General features: G+C 43.5%; 2 protein-coding genes across 10 annotated transcripts in view; both read right to left on the bottom strand.

Annotated features, from left to right (window-relative positions):
• Nucleotides 1–1,327: 1,327 nt before the first annotated feature.
• Nucleotides 1,328–4,708, bottom strand: LOC144888833 (uncharacterized). Its single transcript, XM_078768277.1, has 2 exons — nt 2,449–4,708; nt 1,328–2,409 (listed from the first exon to the last, which is right to left on the bottom strand). The coding sequence occupies exons 1-2, from the start codon at nt 2,568–2,570 to the stop codon at nt 1,521–1,523; spliced, it is 1,011 nt and encodes a 336-aa protein (XP_078624403.1). The 5' UTR covers nt 2,571–4,708; the 3' UTR covers nt 1,328–1,520.
• The window catches only part of LOC137439918 (T-box transcription factor TBX2), a 61,872-nt gene continuing 43,987 nt past the window's right edge, over nt 1,328–19,212 (bottom strand). For 5 of the 9 annotated variants that reach the window (XM_068136161.2, XM_068136163.2, XM_068136164.2 and 2 more), the window contains exons 6-7: nt 5,451–6,022; nt 1,328–5,235 (exon numbers count right to left, since the gene is read on the bottom strand). In XM_068136161.2, coding sequence (XP_067992262.2) covers nt 4,765–5,235; nt 5,451–6,022 — 1,043 coding nt within the window. In that variant the 3' untranslated portion in view covers nt 1,328–4,764. The remainder of the gene's footprint in view (nt 5,236–5,450; nt 6,023–19,212) is intronic. The other 4 variants (XM_078768276.1, XM_068136167.2, XM_068136162.2 and 1 more) reach the window with 1 other exon arrangement.

Raw genomic sequence — 19,212 nt, 5'->3', positions numbered from 1 at the left:
CGGATCCGAATCCGGATCTTCACCAAAATCTAATCATTTCGTCCTTGTGACATACGCCAAAAAGTTTTCTCATTGAATGACAATGACACATTCACATACCGCAAAAAAAAAGATCTCTGCCAAATTTCGTCCGAGTCCGTCCACAACTTTTTGAGATGTTTTGTTCACAGACAAACGGACAGACAGTCAGGGGTGAAACATAACCTCCATCCACCTTTGGTGGCGGAGGTAATAATAATAGCAATAAAGAGTAAGAAAAGATCTGTGGAGGATAATTGAATAAAAGGAAGAATGTAATATTTGTTAATTCCATTCAGCAGGATTATTTTTCCCATCTGCTGCATCTCTCATTTTCCAAACCGGAATAACAAAAGATACATAAATAAAAGGAGAAACACGGTTCTGCTCTTTCTGGCCGCTCCCAGAGACTTAACATCGTCGGGAAGAATTGGTGTAGTTGTTTCATGGAAAAAAACATTCTTTCCTCCCTTGACTCCTCTCAACACAACGTCTGTTAATCGTTCCCATCACCATTCCAAGCACAAATAATTGAAGATCTGGAAACTGTACAAGCATCGCCAGTGTCATCAGTCAGAGTTCTAACACTACGCGCCATTTGCTTTCATGTCGAATCAGTGTAATTTGGAGATAGATGATACAAAGACAACATTGCAGCTTTTTATCCTTATCGGACTTGTCCGCTTGATGTGATTCGTAGCCAAGGATCAGTTGTAGATCAGACTCCCAGTAATCATTGATCTGTTATCGACTGCAATCAGGCCTACCACTTTATTACCAATGCTATCCTTTTAGTTGCCTTTTGAAAACTTCACAAGATGAATTGTAATAGATAACTGTGACCGGTCACTGTTTATAAACATTGGATGTGTGTAGTTTTATAGTTTATATAAGTTGGTTAACAGCCAAGTTGGTTCAAAGACAACACGCGCAGTCACCAAGTTGAATGTCAGGCCCCACCATCGCAGACAGTGCGCCACCTGGCATGACCACCTTCGATACAAAGGGCCTCGTTTTAGCGGGCAGGCCGACAAAGAGGCCTAGCCGAGCCTCTCCACGCAACTAATGGGTTTTCGGAGTTAGCTGCCAGCCCTGCGAGCCGTGACTCATTGCAAGCGTCACCGGGGCCTGTGCTCACACCATATACAGCCGAACCGCCGGGGTGGCGCCTGCCGTGGCTGTGGTTTCGCATGCTGAAGGATAACTTGTCACTCGCATAGCGCCCGGGATAACCTGCAATAAAAACACTCCTCGCTTTTGTCACCGTCGAGTAAATGAGTGGCGAAAAATTCACCCGAGGCATCCGAGCTGTCGTGAGCTGCCTTGTGCAGTAATTTCAACGTTTATTATTTATAGTGTCAGACACGCACCGTTATTTTCACAACTGAAGCATCTTCAAAAAATGGCGACGTTAAGAGACTTCGGCTCACCGACTACCCCTCGTGGGGCTGCACTCAGCCACCGGTAGCCAGGCTACGGTCACGGCAAATAACACCTGGAAGTTAAGATGGGGCAATTTGGAGAAAGGCGACAAAACATTTGTGGGGCAGAGAGAGAGAGAGAGACAGAGAGAAAGACACACACACAGAAAGAAAGACAGAAAGAAAGACATAAAGAAAGAAAGACAGAAAGAAAGACAGCAAGAAAGAAAGAAACGCACAAAGAAAGAAACGCACAAAGAAAGAAACGCACAAAGAAAGACAGAAAGAAAGAAAGACAGAAAGAAAGAAAGACACAAAACAGAAAGTTAGAAAGACACAAAGAAAGAAAGATAGAAAGACACAAAGAAAGAAAGACAAAGAAAAAAAGACAGAAAGAAAAAAAGACAGAAAGAAAGAAAGACAGAAAGAAAGAACGACAGAAAGACAGAAAGAAAGAAAGACACAAAGAAAGACAGACAGAAAGACAGAAAGAAAGAAAGGCACAAAAAAGAAAGACAGAAAGACAGACAGAAAAAAAGAAAGGCACAAAGAAAGAAAGACACAAAGAAAGAAAAAGAAAGACAGAAAGAAAGAAAGACAGAAAGAAAGAAAGACACAAAAAAAGAAAGACAGAAACAAAGACAGAAAGACAAAAAGGCAGAAAGAAAGACACAAAGAACAAAAGACAAATAAAGAAAGACACAAAAAAGAAAGACACAAAGAAAGAAAGACACAAAAAGAAAGACACAAAGTAAGAAAGACAAAGACAAAGAAAGAAAGACACAAATAAGAAAAGACAGAAAGACAGACAGAAAGAAAGACAGAAAGAAAGACAGACAAAGAAAGACAGACAAAGAAAGACACACAGAAAGAAAGACAGAAAAACAGACAAAAAGAAACACAGAAAGAAAGACAGAAATAAAGACAAAGAAAGAAAGACACAAAGAAAGAAAGACACAAAACAGAAAGACAGAAAGAAAGAAAGACACAAAACAGAAAGACAGAAAGAAAGAAAGACAGGAAGAAAGACAGAAATATAGAAAGACAGAAAGAAAGACAGAAAGAAAGACAGAAAGAAAGAGAGAGACAGAGAAACACAGAAAAAAAGAGTGAGAGAGAGAGAAAGGACATCACAGTTGCCAAAAATGGCGTCCACAGGAACTAAAAAAAGAGTGTAGAGCTAGATCTTGAGGGTAGACCCTTGGGAGCACGTGGTAAAAGAGGGTAGAGCTAGATCTTGAGGGTAAACCCTTGGGAGCACATGGTAAAAGAGGGTAGAGCTAGATCTTGAGGGTAAATCCTTGGGAGCACATGGTAAAAGAGGGTATAGCTAGATCTTGAGGGTAAACCTTTGGGAGCACATGGTAAAAGAAGGTAGAGCTAGATCTTGAGGGTAAGCCCTTGGGAGCATGTGATAAAAGAGGGTAGAGCTAGATCTTGAGGGTAGACCCTTGGGAGCACGTGGTAAAAGAGGGTAGAGCTAGATCTTGAGGGTAAGCCCTTGCGAGCACATGGTAAAAGAGGGTAGAGCTAGATCTTGAGGGTAAACCCTTGGGAGCACGTGGTATAAGAGGGTAGAGCTAGATCTTGAGGGTAAACCCTTGGGAGCACGTGGTAAAAGAGGGTAGAGCTAGATCTTGAGGGTAAACCCTTGGGAGCACGTGGTAAAAGAGAGTAGAGCTAGATCTTGAGGGTAAACCCTTGGGAGCACATGGTAAAAGAGGGTAGAGCTAGATCTTGAGGATAAACCCTTGGGAGCACATGGTAAAAGAGGGTAGGGCTAGATCTTGAGGGTAAACCCTTGGGAGCACGTGGTAAAAGAGGGTAGAGCTAGATCTTGAGGGTAAACACTTGGGAGCACGTAGTAAAAGAGGGTAGGGCTAGATCTTGAGGGTAAACCCTTGGGAGCACGTGGTAAAAGAGGGTAGAGCTAGATCTTGAGGGTAAACCCTTGGGAGCACGTGGTAAAAGAGGGTAGAGCTAGATCTTGAGGGTAAACCCTTGGGAGCACATGGTAAAAGAGGGTGATCGTTTACGACGGCAGATGAGGGAATTGGCATTGGGAATTGAATTTGGGGAGCATATTGAGGTGGAGAGGGTGCATATGATGAAATAGGAGAAAAGACAAACATGCCTTAACAACACAGGTAGAACAGAGGGAAAGCCCTCGGTGTCTGTACATTTCTATATACAAATGTGCAATAAATTAATATCTTCCGGAATATCCTAATATATCATTGATATCAACGGTATATGTACACAATTTGCCAAAATTACATAAATAGTAAAGATTACTTTCAGTGTAGATACAATAACAATAATACACATTATCATAAATGTTTATGCAACAGCTAACGTGTTAATGTGAAAAGATTATCAAACCGGACAACTGGTGACCAACCGGACAACTGGTGACCAACCGGACAACTGGTGACCAACCGGACAACTGGTGACCAACCACGGACAACTGGTGACCAATCACGGATAACTGGTGCCCAACCGCACAACTGGTGACCAACCGGACAACTGGTGACCAACCACGTTGCTCTTTCAATAACGTCGAATCTGCTCGATGAGAACCCGCTGCGTCCTTCACTAGGCCAGGTCTTCACTTCCGTCACCTGGCCATGCAACTGTGATTGTCCGTTCATGGAAATTCTTCACCAAATCTGTTTTTATGTGAATTCACTTCCGCGGCTCAAAACGGAGCACGTTTGCTGTGGTCATCGCTGGGTTGACTCGAAGGTTTAAAAAACAAACAAACAAACAAACAAAAACGACCAAGAAGCCTCAGAACAACTTGCATTCATCGACAGTCTTTGCGTACCTCCTTTCATTTCACACATTTTTTTTTTTTATGATAGGCCATGGCCGGGCTCTGCACTCGCCAGACACCCTGGTCTCCCTGTCTTGTCCCACATCTATTTTACCATGGGCCTTTCGGCAGTGCACTATTCCTTTAATGAAATCGTTGTGACATTTGTTTCTTGTTTCAAGCTTGTCTTAAATGGAGTCTATGTATCAGGAGGCAAGTGATCTTCTCACCTGACGCTGAAGGGGATCATCGAGGAAGGTGGAAGAGACGAGTTAATACAAATGAGTTAGGCCTTACATGGCCAATGGGCCACTTCTGACCCTCAGTGGTAAACCCCTCGATGGAAATGGGTCTGACGGTCCAGGACTTTGTCTTTACCCACTCTGCCTGGTACTACGACAACGTTTCATGCATGTGGCAATTTGGCAGTGGTTAGGTGAGAAAAGTACAACAAAGCAACAGAGAAGGCTACATGAGAGACAGCAAGCCTGTACAGGCCATGCCTGCAGGCTAGGAAGGTGAGCTTCGGTCAGGAGAAACCGGATCTCGGCTTTCGAGGCCGCTAACTAGTCGTTGGATGCTCTGCAGCTCATTTTTGGTTTCACGGTGTGGGCTGGCAGGTCCAGGTGAGGTGGCAGTTGGGCGTGGTGAAAGAGGCCTGACGGACAACCTGTCGACACTCGGCACTGGAGGACTTGCTGCATGGCTCGCCTTGGCCTCAGAACCAGTTAAATGCATTGATGGAGCGGCTGTAGCAGTTGGAATGAGACCGGTCGATGACGCAGCAGAGAAGGGGATGGCATAAGGGCTAAATCGGAGGTGAGAGCGTCCGGCAGTAAGGAAGGGATGACGATGGGCAGGCGAGATCGGAATGCCAGTCGATGCAGGGACAGAGGCTGCAGCAGCTGCTGCAGCAGCAGCGGCCATGTACGTGTAGTGGTAGGGCAGCAGGCTGTTGAATGCAGACATCGGCAGACCCTGCTGGCATTCATACAGACAGAACATGTGTGAACGTTAGGATTGTACATGGGGGGGGGGGGGGGGAGAGAAAATAACAGCTATTTCAGGCAAAGGGGAGTATATCTCCTCTCATAAGCATAGTAGTTTTATAGAACTGAGAGCGAGAGAGAGAAAAAAATCTTTTGAAAAAAAAACAATATACAGGTATAAATTATCAAAGACCAATTATATGGCACCTGTGAGGCAAGCAAGTGATGCTGGATACTGGAGAAAGGCAGAGACGATGACACTGAAGTACCGGGAAGTCCCTGAGGCTGGCCTGTCATCCCTTGGCTCTCAAGGGCACCTATTCCAATAGCACCACCAGACATGGAAGCAAGCAAAGGCCCCATTCCAGCTGCTAGTCCTGGGAAGCCCCCCGTTGCCATGGCAACCTGGCTTGGATGCAGGAATAGAGGTGGTGTACCATTGAGGTGGCTGAAGAATGGCTGACCCGCGAGGTTGGCGAAGTTGAGGTTCTGGAGCTGAGCATGTGACAAAAGTGAAACTCCATCAGTCTGCACACTCACTGGTGCAAAGGCTTCCTTCGCACGTGCTCCGAATCCATCGCGTTTGAGTAGCGATGATTGCTCCTTTAAGAGTCGTCGGTCACGGTCGTCACGTCCCACTCCCTGGGAATCGGGTGCCTCGAGAAGACGAGGTGGGCTTCGTGACCGCTCGCTCGGAGAGCGTGCTTCTTTTCCAGAGAGATCGACAGCTAGGCCTCGCTCTTGGCGACGGCTCTCAGCTTCACTCAGCACTTGCTCATCTGCAAGAAACATTCGACATAGCGTTTAATGTACTTCAATAAACCAAAGAATCATGAAAAAGGTTGTAAGTGGAAGTGGCCCAAACATCTGCCATAAATGGCATCACATTGAAGTGGTCAGAAAGCATGGAAAAATTTCACAACATTGTTTGGCCTTGTGGAAACCTTGAGAGGGAAAAAAATCTGGAGATTTTTAATTAAAAAAAAAAACAAAATTTGAGAGGAGTTTTTTTTTTTCTTAATGAGTTGAGTTTTGACTTTTTGAGTTTTGAGCAAAAAGCTTTTGAGGACAAAAAAAAACCTTGAAACCTTGAGGCTTCCCGGCCTAGCTCCCCCAGCTCTGTCTGTGCTCTGTCCCCAAAATATTCCTACAGGTCGCACAAGATCTGCCTGCAACCCTCTTATGGTTAAATTGCCAAAATCAAGACTCTCTGCTCACCTTCACTCCTTCATTCCTCTTTTCTCCCACCTCTGGAACAAACTCCCTCACTCTCTTCAATCCCACTCATCCCTCCAGGTCTTTAACTGCTGTTCACCACCATCTCTTATCTCCCCTATCCAATCCAAAATCTTGATATTTTCTACCCCCGTTAATTCACCCCAGATCCACTTTTTTGAAATACCGACTTCTTTCCTGGAAGTCCATGTGTTTTTTAACCACTCCCACACCCCCTCCCCCTTCCCATGCCTCCTCCTCCCAAGCCCTCTCCCTCCCACAGATCTCCTGATGTCCCTGCTCTACATCTTGTTCTCCCACCCTCTTTATCATATGTTTTATGTTTTATGTGTCAGTTTGTATTTTTGTGATCAATGTTAGCTCTTACACGAGCCTCAATCTTGGGGGGAAAAAAAAAAAGGTAAATATATATCACTAGCGACTCTCTTTCGTAGACTGGCTGAATGGGTGTCAACCAAAATGGTCCTTGTTACCCTGCGCCCGTGAAGCAAAAAGCAGGGTTAAGCGATCGGCTGTATGCATACGTGCGGCATACATGCGTGTCTGCATTTTTCAAATTCATTTTCTCGGCAACCGAGTGACACGAAATTTTACCATACGAGTGCCTCTGCCTGGAGAATTATTTTATTCATAATTATGAAGTCATAAGTCACATGATACGGACGCCATCTTGGAAGAACTTTACACCTCTATATCTCCGGAACCGCTCAATGGAAAAAAATTTGAAATGAGGCTCATTGTGAAGAACTCCCAATGGAGAATAAGATATGTTAATGATAATGTCATTGGTGCCTTCATTATGACGTCATAATTCGACCAGTACAATGCCTGGCCTGATCAGTGTGAAAAATGTTTTTTATACAACTGTTAGTCCGATGGACACTAAATTTTGACCATAGGAGCGCCTCCACTTGTATAATTTTTTATGATAATTATGTCATAGGTCACGTGGTACAGGCGCCATCATGGAAAAAAATCGAAAAACGTTGCACCTCTAGATCTCCGAAACCGCTGAATGGAAAAAATTGAAACGTAGTGTGTTGTCAAGTACTCCCCATGGGGAATAAGATGTTCATGGTGATGTCATTGGTACCTTAATTATGGCATCATAATTCGACAAGTACAAAGCTTGATCTGATCAGCATGAATTTTTTTTCTCTGCAATTGTTGGTCCGATTGACAAAATTTTCAGCATAGGAGCGTCTCCTGTAGAACTTTTGTGATAATTATGATGTCATGGCTTAACGTCATGGCTTTTGTGATAATTATGATGTCATAGCCTGGTGTTGGCTTGGGATCATAGGATCCTGAGTTTGAATCCCGGTTGATCTTTTCTCTGCAATTGTTCGTCCGATTGACACAAAATGTTCAGCATAGGAGCGTCTCCTCCTGTAGAATTTTAGTGATAATTATGATGTCATGGCTTAACGTCATGGCTTTTGTGATAATTATGATGTCATAGCCTGGTGTTGGCTTGGGATCCTAGGATCCTGAGGTTGAATCCCGGTTGATCGTTGCATTGATGCCCGGGGGGTTGACTCAGCCTGTCATCCTTCCGAGGTCGGCAAATTGGGCACCAGCTTGCTGGGGATGAATGAGCCATCAGGGTATCCTGCGTCAGAGTGGCAACCTGTCCAGGATTGTGCCCAATAGCCAAGGAAACTGCTTCGGCAGCCCAATGCATCGTCATGGTGCAAAAAGGAACGGCAATCATCATGATGCCATAGGTCATGTGATACAGGCACCATCTTGGAAAAACTGAAAAACGTTGCACCTCCATCTCCAAAACCGCTCCATAGAAAAATTGAAACGTCACTCATTGTAAAGAACTATGCATGGGGAATAAGTGTTAACGATGACGTCATTGATTCCTTAATTATGACGTCATAATTGGACAGGGATAACACTTAGTCTGATCAGTTTGAAATTTCTTGAGCATGATCTACACAACAATTCTATGAGAGAATATAAATTATTTATGATGTCATTGCTTACGTGGTCTGGCAGCCATATTGGATCAAAGAAAAAAAAAAGTCTTGAAAAAGAGAAGAGTTGGCTCGCACGAAGTTGACTGCGCAGGGTAAGTATTCTATGAATACTATCTAGTTTTTAAGTTATGGCTCATGCAGGGAATTTAATGGTTGAAATTTTAAATTTACCTCAAGCATCAAGAGGGGACTTTAGTGATAAAGAATCTATGTTCACTACACAGTCAGATTAAGGTCTCCGTAAGGAGCAGGGTGCTTCTAGATACAGCTCTTTATGTAAGGCAGTATTGGAATAATGAGTCTTCATCTTTAACGTCCGCAATTATTACCACGTGCTTGTGGGGGAAGCTTGTTCAAGTCTTTCACGAACCAGCCGGCCAGGCCTGACGTTCAACTAAGGTTATGGCAGGTATTTAGAATTTGTTCATGGTGTCGTCGATAGCACATGGGTGTGAAGGTAATAAATCATACTCTTTGCGAAGGACACCGTGGGATCTTTCAAGTCCACTAACTAATTCCGGCAGACACATTGACATCACCGGCACACACATTGATGAACCGCCCTGCCTGTGAAACACTGGGTGTGAAAGCTGGGTCCAGATTCGAACCCAGTCTAGACAGCTTAGTGGCGGATGTGCGTACCTCTAGGCCATCCTGCCAGCCCCTATTGGAAGAACGAGCGAGATGAGAAAAGCATTAATTGAAAGAGGTGACGGTGGTAATGTTGAGGTTAAATGACAAAAACAATTGTTTCAATGATAAAATTGGGTTGCGCATTCCTCCTGAACAATAAATTTTTATCCTGTACTTAAGACGTTCTTTTTAAAGTGAAGTTGGCTTGTTTAAACGTTTAAGCATTTTTATGGTTAAACATCTTTCTTGTGCTTAAAACGTTTAAACATCCATTAAGGCCATTAAACATTTAAACGGGAATTTGTTTTGTGTATTGAGGGGCATAGAAGAGCCTGTTCATATATACTGTATATCATAAGCAGGATAAAGGCCTAACACAAGATCAATATACTTTTACATTGCTAGTTGCCAATATATTGTGTTTGTTTTAGGTCAGGTTTATGCTTTTGACTTTGTCTTGGGATAACAAGTACCTCCGTTGATATTTCACCAAAGTAATGCGCAGTTCAAATTGATATTCACTGAAATCAGTTGAGGTGGCCTCATTGGGCTTCCTGTCTGGGATTTGAAGCTCACAATGGTGGGATCTTTATGGGCCTTGATGGGCTTTACCTTTACCTGGAGTGATATATCACTCCAGGTAAAGGTAAAACCTTGTGCAGAATTTTTAAAATCATTAACAATTAACCAGACTTAGAACGTTAGCGACGGACGAACAACAATATGTTGGCAGCCATTACACAAGCTTGATGGGCTGAATGGCCTCCTATGTTGAAATTCCTTGTAAATGAACTCGTATTAAATTCTTATTTTCAGTGGGAATTTAAACGTTCAATTTTGGGGGGTTTTACATATTTAATAACCGTAATATAATAAGGTAATAAATAAAACTTCATTCAATAAAGTAGAACAGCACTCGTCAGAGCACATACCTGTGCCATGCTGAACAATTTACGTTTTGTATCAGCCACTGATAGGTCAGATATTGATCCGGACCTGAAACAAAATCTCATCGGCTTGTTCTTGCCACTCCCCAAATCATCCATCAAGATTTGTCACAACTTCTTCAGATATTATGCTATATATCGTTTTTGGCCCTATCTCTCAATTGTGAAGAATCACTTTTAAAAACTAGTATCCTGATCCGGATCTTCACCAAAATATAATCAATTAGGCTTTGGCACATACCCAACCTGCCCACCAAGTTTCGTCCGAATCCGTTCATAACCTTTTGAGATATCATGCTCACAGTTAGTCAGACAAACAGGGGTGAAAACATAACTCGGGTGAAATTGGTTGCCGTGGTGATCAGATGATTCAACCAAATTGAGTGACAATTCACCTCGCTCCACAACAAGCCTCGACACTGCGCACGAGAATAAAAGTGGTTAGAGCGGTGCACCACCCGAGTCTCGGAGGACGGTGGTTCGATTCTGACCCTTGCAGAGTCATGAAAGTGTTCAAAAATTGGTACATGCTGCTCGACGCTCAGCATTTAAAGGATAGAGTATGGTGTCAAAACCCCAGAGGTTGGCATCCAAGGAGAGGAGGGAATTTCCCATTAATTGCCATGCTGAGTGTGGAGAGAAAAGTGTCACTTGGTACCCAGAGAAAACTTTGTAAGTGACATCTCTTCCTTCAAGCACCATCATGATATATGGCGTCATGCACTGGTACCCAGAGTGCCTTTTGCGCAATATTTTGTCCACGTAAGTTTACTGCTAAACTAAAGGTTTTTGAAAGTGACAAAAAGGCAATTTGTGTTCTACAGTGTTCAAGTACTGTATATAATTCAATTGAAAAAAAAGAGATTTTAACGGTCGTAGAAAAACATTCCGGAAGTTTACCGCCGTTTTACTCAGCGACTTTTACACCCCCTTATTTAACACGATACATTAGCTATTTGTACCTGTTGTTTGTGTCCTTTATAACATCCATATGAACAGTAGGTTTCCTGTTTGCGATTAAAAAAAAAATTTGTATACAGAATCGAGGCTCATGCAAGAGCTAACACATTAAACATGAAAACCTGCACGGACACATAAAACATACAACAAAGAGAGCGGGAGAAAGGGGGGGGGGGAGAGAGAGGAAAGCATACAAGCACAACAACAGAAGAGAACAGGGACGTCGGTAGATCTGTGGAAGGGAGAGGGCTGGGGGGAGGGGAAGGGGTACACGGTATAAAGCAAATGAACACTACTAGGAATTTCAGGAATGAAGTCAGAGATTGAAAGAGGTGGATTTGGGGTTTTTTAACGGGGGCAGAAAAAATGAAGGTTTTGGATGGGGGAAGATAAGAGATGGTGGTGAACAGCTGTTTTGAATACCTGGAGGGAGGAGAGGGATTGAAGAGAGTGTGGGAGTTTGTTCCAGAAGCGGGAAAAATAGGAATGAAAGTGAAGGTGAGCAGAGTCTTGATTTTGGTAGTTTCACCAGAAGAGGGTTGCTGGCAGATCTTGTGGGTCCTGCAGGAATATTTGGGGGACAGAGCACAGACAGGGCTAGGGGGAGGAAGGCTGGAGAGGAGTCTGTAGAAGACAGAAAGACCACCAACCTGCCTGCGGTGAGGGAGTTAAAAGCCCTCAGAATCAGCTTCATCACGGGAGATTCCAATGATTCTGAAAGCTTTGGTTTCAACAGCGTGAGCCGAGCTAGGTGTGAGGCAGGGAATCCAGCCCAGATGGGATGGCAGTATTTCATCGAGCTGCGGATTAAGGTTTTGCAGGTGGAAAGGAGTTCAGGTGTGCCAAGGAAGGACTTTGTATGATGGAGGATGCCCAGCTGGCGGCTGGCTTTGGAGGCCAACTTTGAAGTATGGTTTGCCCATGAAATATCATGGCTGCTAGTAAGACCCAGGAGCATGAATAACTGAACTTCCTCAAGAGGATTGTTAAGTAGATGGGGAGGGGGGGGGGGGAGGTTGGGGGAGTGAGGTGGTTGCCAGACGGTGTTTTCAGAGAGAGATAGTGAGAGTGAGAATTGTGAGGATTGAAAGACAGAGTTCAAGTGTTTGACCAGCTTGTGATATATTTTTTCAATATCTGAAGAGAGGGAAGAGGCTGCAGCCTTTCTGCCTGAATGAAGAGCGATGTCACGGCAGAGGGTGGAGTCATCAGTAAATAGATAAAGTGGATTTTCCAGAGAGTCAGAGAGATTTATTGATGAAGATCAGGAATTGGACTGGGCCCAGAACCCTGCCTTGGGACACTCCGACCTTGACAGGGAGAGGAGAAGAAAGGATTCCATTGAGAGCCACACATTGGCTACGAGAGTAGAGGAAGTCAGTAACCCAGGTGTGGAGTTGACCTTGGATGCTATAGGCAGAGAGCTTGGAAATCAAGGTGGGATGCCAATCTATCAAAAGCACAAGTTATGTCCAGAGAGAGAGAGCACTGATCTCATGTCTGATATTTAGGGCCTCCTTCCATTATTGGGTAGGAAGTTTTGTCATAGGGAAGGAATTTGTAATATGTTCATGGTGCCGCTGATAGCTCTTCTCCTCTTCGCAAATGACACTGGGATATTTAAGATCCACCAACACCAAGTTTAATCCAAGGGATGGTACACACATTGATGAATCACCCTGCCTGTGAAACATCAGGATGACAGTTTATAGCTTGGTCAGGATTCAAACCCACCTAGACATCTTAGAGGGGAGTGTGCATACCTCTAGACCATCCTGTTAGCCCAAAATGATTCAGGCCATTGTTGGACAAGATAAGGAAGGAACAAACAGGAAAACAGGAAAAGAGGAGAGAGAAGAGGGGAGAAAACACTAACTTGCAGGAAGAGGGTTGGTTTAGGTAGGCTTAATGGGGGAAGAACAGATCAAGAGTAGGAATGTGTGATGGGGATGTGGAATTGCATAAACTGGGGGTCCTTTTCCTATCCTCAATCTGAGGGACATATGATGTTGATGCACCACCTGCTTATAGCTTGGGAAGGAAGAGCACGATTTCCAATGTCTCTGGAAAGGAGCTCTACAAACAGGAGAAAAGCGGACCAAAAGAGTTGCGGTGTGGGGAAAGCCTGGATTTTGGAAGTTCAACCAAAAGGGGTTCAGTGGAACACTGTGTGCATCATGGGGGAATTCAGAGGTGTCGGAGGGCTACCGAGAGCAGAGGGGGCAATATCGAGGAGCGGTGCTAAACAAAAACGCCGCTGACCTGTTTGTGATGTGAAAGAAATAGGCCTTGAGCTTCAGCCTCATCGTGGAAGATACCAATACTTTTGAGAACTTTAGATACCAGAGATTGCTGGCGAGTCAAGTGTGATGCTCGCCTCGGAGGGGAGAGCAGAACACCATTGAGTTATGGATAAAGGCCTTGCAGACTGCAAGTACTTCTGATTTTTCAAGGAATGACTTGGAATAATGGAGGATACCCTTTCTGTGGCTAGCTCTGGGCTACATGGGTCAGCCCAGGAGAGGTCATGGCTGATAGTGAGGCCGAAAGGTTCAAGAGACTCAACCTCTTCCACTGATTGACCATGGAAATAGACAGATGGGTTTGTTTGACAATCCTTCCAGGGTAACACAATTTGACTGCCAGATTTGTCAGGATATAAAATACGTTCCTTTTGTCAGACCAATGTATAATCAATTCCGGAGAGATGTATGTCTACCCATCAGTGGGATAGGGGTACAACACAGGGAGATCAAATGTTAAAAGGGAAGAGAGCATTTTCCAGATTATAACAAGTAGCAAATAACTCATCCTTACATATTGGCTAATTCCCCCACTGTTACGATTTATGACATCGAATACCAGCTTCCACCAGGTGTTGCTATGTGATACACATCTCCATAGAATTGGGGTCCTCGCCGTACCCTCAATACCAGGGACTATGATTTATTTTTCAATCCTCCCAGGTTAATTCCCCCAGAATTACAGATGGGATAATTTCCCCACAATTGCGGTATTTTCGTACGACGTGTAATACCACCTTCCACCAGGAGTGGCACAATCCCATGCATATCTACATAGATAGAATTGGGAAACCCCCACTCTGAACCCTCCAAGACTATAAAGGGTTTTACCCTTTTACCAGCAGTTTTCAACTCGCTAGTACAACGACCAGTTTTCAACCCGTCCAGCGGTTCAGGAATGCATAGAAAGCAAACAACCAAGAAAGACATTATGCAGAGCACGATAGTTGCAAAATCCCTAAAAAGAATTTGACCTTAAAAATCATTGTTGGTTGAATTCAATGACCAAATATGCAAATCCTCTTCAAATCAAGTAAATCGGATGAAAATTGAGGATTTTAGAAACTTGACAAAGTTGTTGACCTTTGGCCTGTGTTGACCTTTTGACCTCAAAATCAATAGGCTTCTTGCTTATGACCAACCCTGTCATTTGGTGAAGTTTCATGAAAATAAGTTTAAAATTGTGACCTACAGGCGATTGACATAGAAACGGAGAAAGGGACAGACAGGCATACAGAATAACACAAGCGACCAACCAATATACTTGGAAAATCTTCGACTTTTGCAAATACCAAACAAATATTTCTCGAACTTAGAACGGCTTGTTCTTGTTACCAAACAACTCATCCACCTAGTTTTGTCATAACTCGGCCACAACTTTTTGAAATATCTATGCCTTGTTTCGTTTCTGGCCCCATCTCTCAATTTTGGTCCGAGCACCATTAAAAATTCTTGTATCTGGATCTACTACAAAATTTAATCGATTCATGCTTGTCACATACTCAACCTGCCCACCAGGTTTCGTCCGAATTCGGCCATGACTTATTGAGATATCCTGCTCATAGACAGACAGGAATGAAAACATGACCTCCATCAATAACAGGTTAATTGGATTTTGGTTCAGGTCCAGATGCAGATCCGGCCTGTCAGTGGATACAAAACTTAAACTGTTCAACCTGGTGGAGGCATGCGCCCTACCGAGTCCCGTTCTAGTTGTAGTATGATAACGTTGGGTGGCCATTACAATTCCACTGCAAAACAAACAGAATCTGTGACAAGATCAACATGTAGCTCAGTTAAATCAGTGGTTGGCCATTCAAACAAATCCAGGGGCCTACAACACCTTCAAGATCCACAAAGACGTTTTTTTTCTTTCCTTCTTTTTTGTATACTAGTTGAAGCTAGTATAAGAGCTAACACATAGAACATATAAATAGTAAAGGGAGCGGGAGACAATAGGGGGAGAGAGAGGGAAGCACAACAACAACCGTGAACAGGGACATCAGGAGATCTGTGGAAGAGAGAGGGGTTGGGGTAATTTTTTGGGGCTGGGTTGTGGTAATTTTATCAAAGCAACATGTCAAAAAGTAGGCCTACCCCCATTTGAATTATAAATATGAGCGAGATTTGCTTTGCAATACATGTGTCCAAAAATGGCATAACGCTGCAAGTCCAAAAATGGCATAACTCTGCAAGTTCAAAAATGGCATAAATCTACAAGTACAACAAGAAAAAGAGCAATCAGAGATTACAAACCCTTGCCAGGATGTATTTTCAGTGGTTTTTAAGGCGTTTGTGTCAAAACAAATATGGCGGCCGAACCACGTCACCGATGACGTCATCATTATTCTTTTCGCCACCTATTTATGCCGACATGGCGCTCAAGAAATTTCATCTTGATAGGATGAAGTTTTGTACTTGTCGAATTATGACGTCATAATGGAGTCACCTATGACATCATCATTAACATATTTGATTCCACATGGAGAGTTCTTTACAATGAGCCATGTCTCAATTTTTCTATTCAGCGCTTTTGGAGATATAGAGGTGCAAAATTTTTCGGTTTTGCCAAGATGGCGGCCGAACCACGTGACCTATGACGTCATAATTATCATAAAAAAATTATACGGGTGGAGTTGCACCTATGGTGAAAATTTTCTGTTAATCGGACCGACGGTTGCAGAGAAAATCATATTTATTCTGTGCGGACAAACAGACAAACGGACTCAAATGCAATACCCTCTCCTCTGGCGAGGGTAAGAATGGCATAACTCGATGAAAAACAGACGAAACGCCCAGAACCTCGAACCTGTTCTGTAACTTATCATAATAAAGCCATGTGTCACGTTTCAGTTGAATATGTTTAAGGGTAAGGGGGAAAAAAGTTTGAAAAACCACAGGTGGGATGGACAGACGGAGAGCAAACCTCTAGACCCCTCTGGTGAAACTGGTAAAGGACCAATAAAGGGGGTATAAATAACCTTGATATCAAATAACTATGACCATGATATGAGGTCTGGTAAAGAAAAGTTGCCAGAACAAGTTGTTTTTTGTTAACACATCATGATACATGTACATACATACATGCTCATATACTAGTGTATTGAAAAATGACAAACCCTGATTGGATTATTATGCGTATCCAATACTGATAACCTTTGGAACCACCCCGACGTAATTTAAAAATGCAAACTGTTGCTCAATGTATAACACGATCCAGCTCTGAAAAAAAAGACTACCAGTTATTATATCAAACTACGAGTCGTGCGACACAAAGTCTATTAACGATCGTTCGTAAACGAAACCATTGTGTTTACCATATCTTGAATGTTTGTGGCCACTTGGGTTTGGAGACCAGGGACTAAAGGTTGCCCTCACGAGGCGATGACTGTGTTTGCTTTCTTGCATCAGATCAACATATCCTGAGCCACCCCGGAGATATCTGTGTGTGAGCAACGACCTATCTGCTAACCGAGTTTGAACATCAATTGTTTTCATTCTCTCACCGTTTACACAGTGTTTGCATCATCAGCAACAATTTTTACACTTCATATTCGTTATAACCTTAGCTGCTAGTAACCGCTCTTACTTACGGGAGAGGACATGGTAGAGGACACAGGGCACCAGGTGGTCATGGGTTGTTGGTGAAGGGAGGGTGAAGCACACACAGCTAGAAGGACATGTGGTGCACAAGTGACAGGCCACCTTACACAAAGTTACAACACACACACACACACACACACACACACACATATATATATATATATATATATATATATATACACACACACACACACACACTTGGCATTTAATATGGAATTTTTTTTTTTTGTGGGGGTGAACTTACTTTTCAAGTTGACTTAGAACCAAAAGTTCATTGGAATTATGTTGAAATTATTCTAGATTTTGTTAATGTGACCTTTAAAATAAACAAACACCACATTTGACATTTCGAAGCAAATAAATTGATCCTTGAAAGGGATGTAAACTGATATTGAACTCAATTCATGGACAGTACTGTGTTAAACTTCTGTGCGTTTTCCAGAAGTATCTCTTTATTTTACACATGAGCCAAACATTTTTTTTAACAAAAACATAAGTTAAATTACAACTGGGATTACGGACAGTAAAATTACAGTTCAGTACTTCGTGTAACCCCCACGAGCATTCAGGAGAGCACGTACACGTCGAGGCATGCTGTTCACGAGATTTGCCAAGGTTTGGTCAGGAATCGCTTGCCATGCAGTGACAATAGCCTGCTGCAATTCACGCACAGAGGTCGGCTGCTGGTCCAAGTGGTCGATTTGACGCGTTAATTCTGCCCACAAGTTCTCTATCGGATTCATATCCGGGGACATGGCAGGCCACTCCATATGCTCCACACTACGGTCAGCAAGAAAGTGTTGGATCATGCGAGCACGATGAGGCCGTGCATTGTCATCTTGGAAGACAACGTTTCCTCGAAATGCTGCACGAACAAATGGAAGCAATGTTTCTTCCAGAATGACCCTGTACTTGAACTGGTTCAGGTTTCCATTCAGAACAACCAGGTCAGTTTTGCCCCCTGCAGGAAAAGCAGCCCATACAGTCACCCCACCACCTCCAGCTTGGACTCTTGGCACTATACAATCTTCGTTGTAGGCTTCATGCACTTGTCTGCGCACTCGGACGCGGCCATCTTGACGATAGACCAGAAATCAAGACTCGTCACTGAAGATCACGTGATTCCAGTGTCCTGGCTGCCATTGACGGTGCTCTCTGGCCCACTGCAATCGGCGCTGGTGGTGTTGTCTTGTCAGGCGTGGCTTTCTCAGGGATGCCTGGCGCGATAGCCTGCTTGAACCAATCGTTGGTTGACTAGCCTTCTGGATACAGGCACATCTGTCAGTTGCTGCCACTCAGCCCTAAGCCGATTAGCTGACTTGGTATGGCCATTGCGGACTAACCGGTGCAGCTGGCGATCATCCCTCCTTGTGGTTCTGCCGGGACGTCCTGGCCTCGATATTGGAGTAGGGACACCCCTCTGAGCATTTCGTTTCGGGATCTTTGACACCTGACCTTGAGTGATGCCATACTGCCGAGCAATAGCACACTGTTTCATGCCAGAATTTCGTAAAGCCACCACTCCATGACAAACAGCATTGTCGAGTTGACGGACCATCTCCAGAGGAAGCGGTAATAACTTTTGTAGATGGGCAGCAGTTGTTTTCCACTAATACAGAATGCAACAACCCTTATATACCCGATTGTGAAGCCAATCGTCAAATGTACCTGTCCGTACATTTTGTCACGCCACCTGTGATATAATCCTGTTATTGACTTCTTGCTGCGACAGACAATCAGTGACATGGTTCTTTTAACAAAGAAATATATATATATATATATATATATATATATACACAAACACACACACACATATATATACACAAACACACACACACACACACACACACACACACACACACACACATATATACACACACACACACACACACACACACACACACACACACACACACACACTTATGAAAACAGCAATTGGACAGGTAAAGATCTCCCCTTAATATTGCTGTGCAGTTAAAATGTAGTGCATCACACGGGTGGTGATGAAATACCATGAAGATTTGTAAAATAATAACCTCAACCAACATTACTCTGATTTTGTCTTCCGCATTTCTGGAAATGGAGGATAACATGACAGGACAGGACGTACATTTTACTCGGTGTTAGCGACTAACAGGTACAACATGATATTTGTTATTATTCTACATTTGATTGGAGTTTCACAACATGCAAGCCTAGATTTTAGTGATCTGTAAATGGGCCATCTACTAATTACGTACACCAATAGATGAAAAATCTAACCCAAGTCCTCCCGTTCCCTTCCCCAGCACCCCGTGGT

The sequence above is a fragment of the Myxine glutinosa genome, chromosome 14 (assembly GCF_964187855.1).
Source record: "Myxine glutinosa chromosome 14, kmMyxGlut1.1, whole genome shotgun sequence".
Taxonomy (NCBI): domain Eukaryota; kingdom Metazoa; phylum Chordata; class Myxini; order Myxiniformes; family Myxinidae; genus Myxine; species Myxine glutinosa.
This window is presented reverse-complemented; position numbering and strand designations above follow the sequence as displayed.

Coding starts and splice junctions, on each gene's coding strand:
- LOC144888833 (XM_078768277.1), bottom strand. CDS start 2,570: ATGTCCTTTCTCTCTCTCTCACTCTTTTTTTCTGTGTTTCTCTGTCTC. Junction 2,410..2,448: donor TCTTTCTTCCTGTCTTTCTT/TCTTTCTGTCTT, acceptor TCTTTCTTTCTG/TCTTTCTGTTTTGTGTCTTT.